Here is a 2,129-nt window from a genome sequence, read left to right as displayed (position 1 = left end):
TGCTTGATAAATAAGCTAAGTGATTAATCTTCTTTATCAAATGTTTGAACATAACATTATTTAGCTTGTCTTATATGTTAAATATACAGTTATTAGTGGCAACTATTAAGTGTTTATTGACAGTTGTGTATTGTTTGCTTTATTAAGGTACCTTTAAACTCTGTACCAAAAAAAGACATAGCAATGTTTTTATTTAAATAATTACACAGCATAAGCACATTTTTGTTTTCCTTTTACAAAATAATATAGTCCAATAATTAACAGCTGTACAAAATGTATTATTTAAATGAGACTGTATCTGATCAAAGAAACCGCTTTAAGAATCTGAAAACTCTCAGTGTCAACATTAATTCACTAATATAGCGCTTGTCAAAAACACTGAGTCTAATGTGATTTAGCGCCTTGCAGGTGATAATTGTGTGTTCATGTTTTCCCTCCCCCTCTCTCCTCGTGACCTATTTATTCAACTCCTCCTTATCGGTGACTCTGGTGTTGGAAAGTCTTGTCTCCTTCTCCGGTTTGCAGTAGTAAGTGTCTCTTTTTCCAGCCACAGTTACACAGCAGGCTTTTATGTTTCTTCCCTGACATCACAGTGATGGTTAATAAACCTACAGGTATCGTATCTACCACCCTGACCCACCTGTGTGTTTGTTTTAACCCAGGATGACACGTACACAGAGAGCTACATTAGTACCATCGGCGTGGACTTCAAGATCAGGACCATCGAGCTGGACGGAAAGACCATAAAACTTCAGATTGTAAGGAGAACGGGGTGTAACATGGCTGAAAATAGATAAGTACTGAGACACCTTGGATTGTGATTGTGTCAGTTTGGACTTGACGAGCTCTGCTTTCTCTTCTCAGTGGGACACGGCCGGCCAGGAACGGTTCCGGACCATCACATCCAGTTACTACAGAGGAGCTCACGGCATTATAGTAGTTTATGATGTGACAGATCAGGTCAGTGCCTCTTGAGGACAAATAACACTTGTTCTAAAGGCTTCTCTCACGACAGATATCCCCTCAGATGTCCAAAGTGCAACATCCAGTCACACAGTCATGCGTTAATATTTTAATTTGTTTAGTAAAACAAGGTAGCACTTTTATTTATGGAAAATTAAGTTTACAGCAGCACAAGAAAGGGTATTAGGCAGAGGCTATTAAAGTGGAGGCGGACCTCCCAGGGATGCTCCAAACAGTGTCGGGGTGGGCTAAACCGTGATATTTGCTTCTGTGTCGAGTCTACGCACGTAGCCATGCATTTATACTTGTGCGTTGGTGTCTCGTTCTGCAATTACACCGCCAAAACGCTAGTTGGCGGTAGCATTATAACGTCTTGCCGGCCAAGCCAGCTAATTTCCAGTTTAGGCTGCGGTTCCTATAGTCTTTTCAAATGTTATCGACTGAATGCGTCAAATTACAGGAAGCCGATTGTCTACTCTGCAGTTGCTTAAGAAAGTACTATTACAGACGAACAAAGAGCAGCAAACGTGAAGAACCTCTGCAGAGATTTCTCTGCATGGACCGACAATGAGGTGGAACTGTTACTGCAAGTAACACGGGAGTACAAAGAGACTGTGGCGGCGGGAAAGTAAATATGAGACATGCACAGTACAAGTGTTATTTACACAGTATAAAATATTTTAATACAAACACCAAAACTAAAACTCTGTCACAGCATCGTGTTTCTGCTTTGCATGACTGATAAGAGCCAATCAGGAACCAAAGTGAGCGTCGCATTTAAAGTCTCTGTTTTGCCTGTTGGGAAATGCTACCCTGGGTTTTAAACGGGGTCGGCAGCGTTTTCAAACTTCATTTTAGGAGTTCAGATTCGCCTTATTGGTCTGGACAGGAGGCGTAGCAAAAGGTGTGAGTTTTAAAGCAAAAACAAAGTGTGGATGGAGCCTTAGTGAATTGAAATGGAAAAGTTTCACATTAGTTATCAAAAGGATAGAGAAGCCTAAATGTGTGTGATTGGTTTTTAAAGAGAGAGTTCAGAGACAGAGTAGTTTTTATCTACCCAGAGTCAGGAACTTACACATTCCTGAGGACAGACCTTCTTATGCATTTGGTCCAGTCTGAAGTAATATCAGATCTGTGATGGTGGATCAAAAATGAGTATTTACGAA

The 2,129-nt window shown here is 40.5% G+C and overlaps 1 protein-coding gene across 1 annotated transcript; it reads left to right on the top strand.

Annotated features, from left to right (window-relative positions):
• The first annotated feature begins 425 nt into the window (after positions 1-425).
• LOC119890918 (ras-like GTP-binding protein YPT1) lies at positions 426-1,023 on the top strand. The gene is made up of 3 exons (XM_038702331.1): positions 426-524; positions 663-758; positions 865-1,023. Exons 1-3 carry the CDS (start codon positions 426-428, stop codon positions 973-975), a joined length of 306 nt encoding a protein of 101 aa, XP_038558259.1. The 3' UTR covers positions 976-1,023.
• Positions 1,024-2,129: the final 1,106 nt, after the last annotated feature.

This window comes from Micropterus salmoides, unplaced genomic scaffold (genome assembly GCF_014851395.1).
Source record: "Micropterus salmoides isolate LMB-PRFRI ecotype aquatic unplaced genomic scaffold, ASM1485139v1 Ms_hic_scaffold_623, whole genome shotgun sequence".
Lineage (NCBI taxonomy): Eukaryota > Metazoa > Chordata > Actinopteri > Centrarchiformes > Centrarchidae > Micropterus > Micropterus salmoides.
The sequence above is the reverse complement of the archived record's forward strand: the minus strand, read 5'-3'. Positions and strand labels throughout refer to the sequence as shown.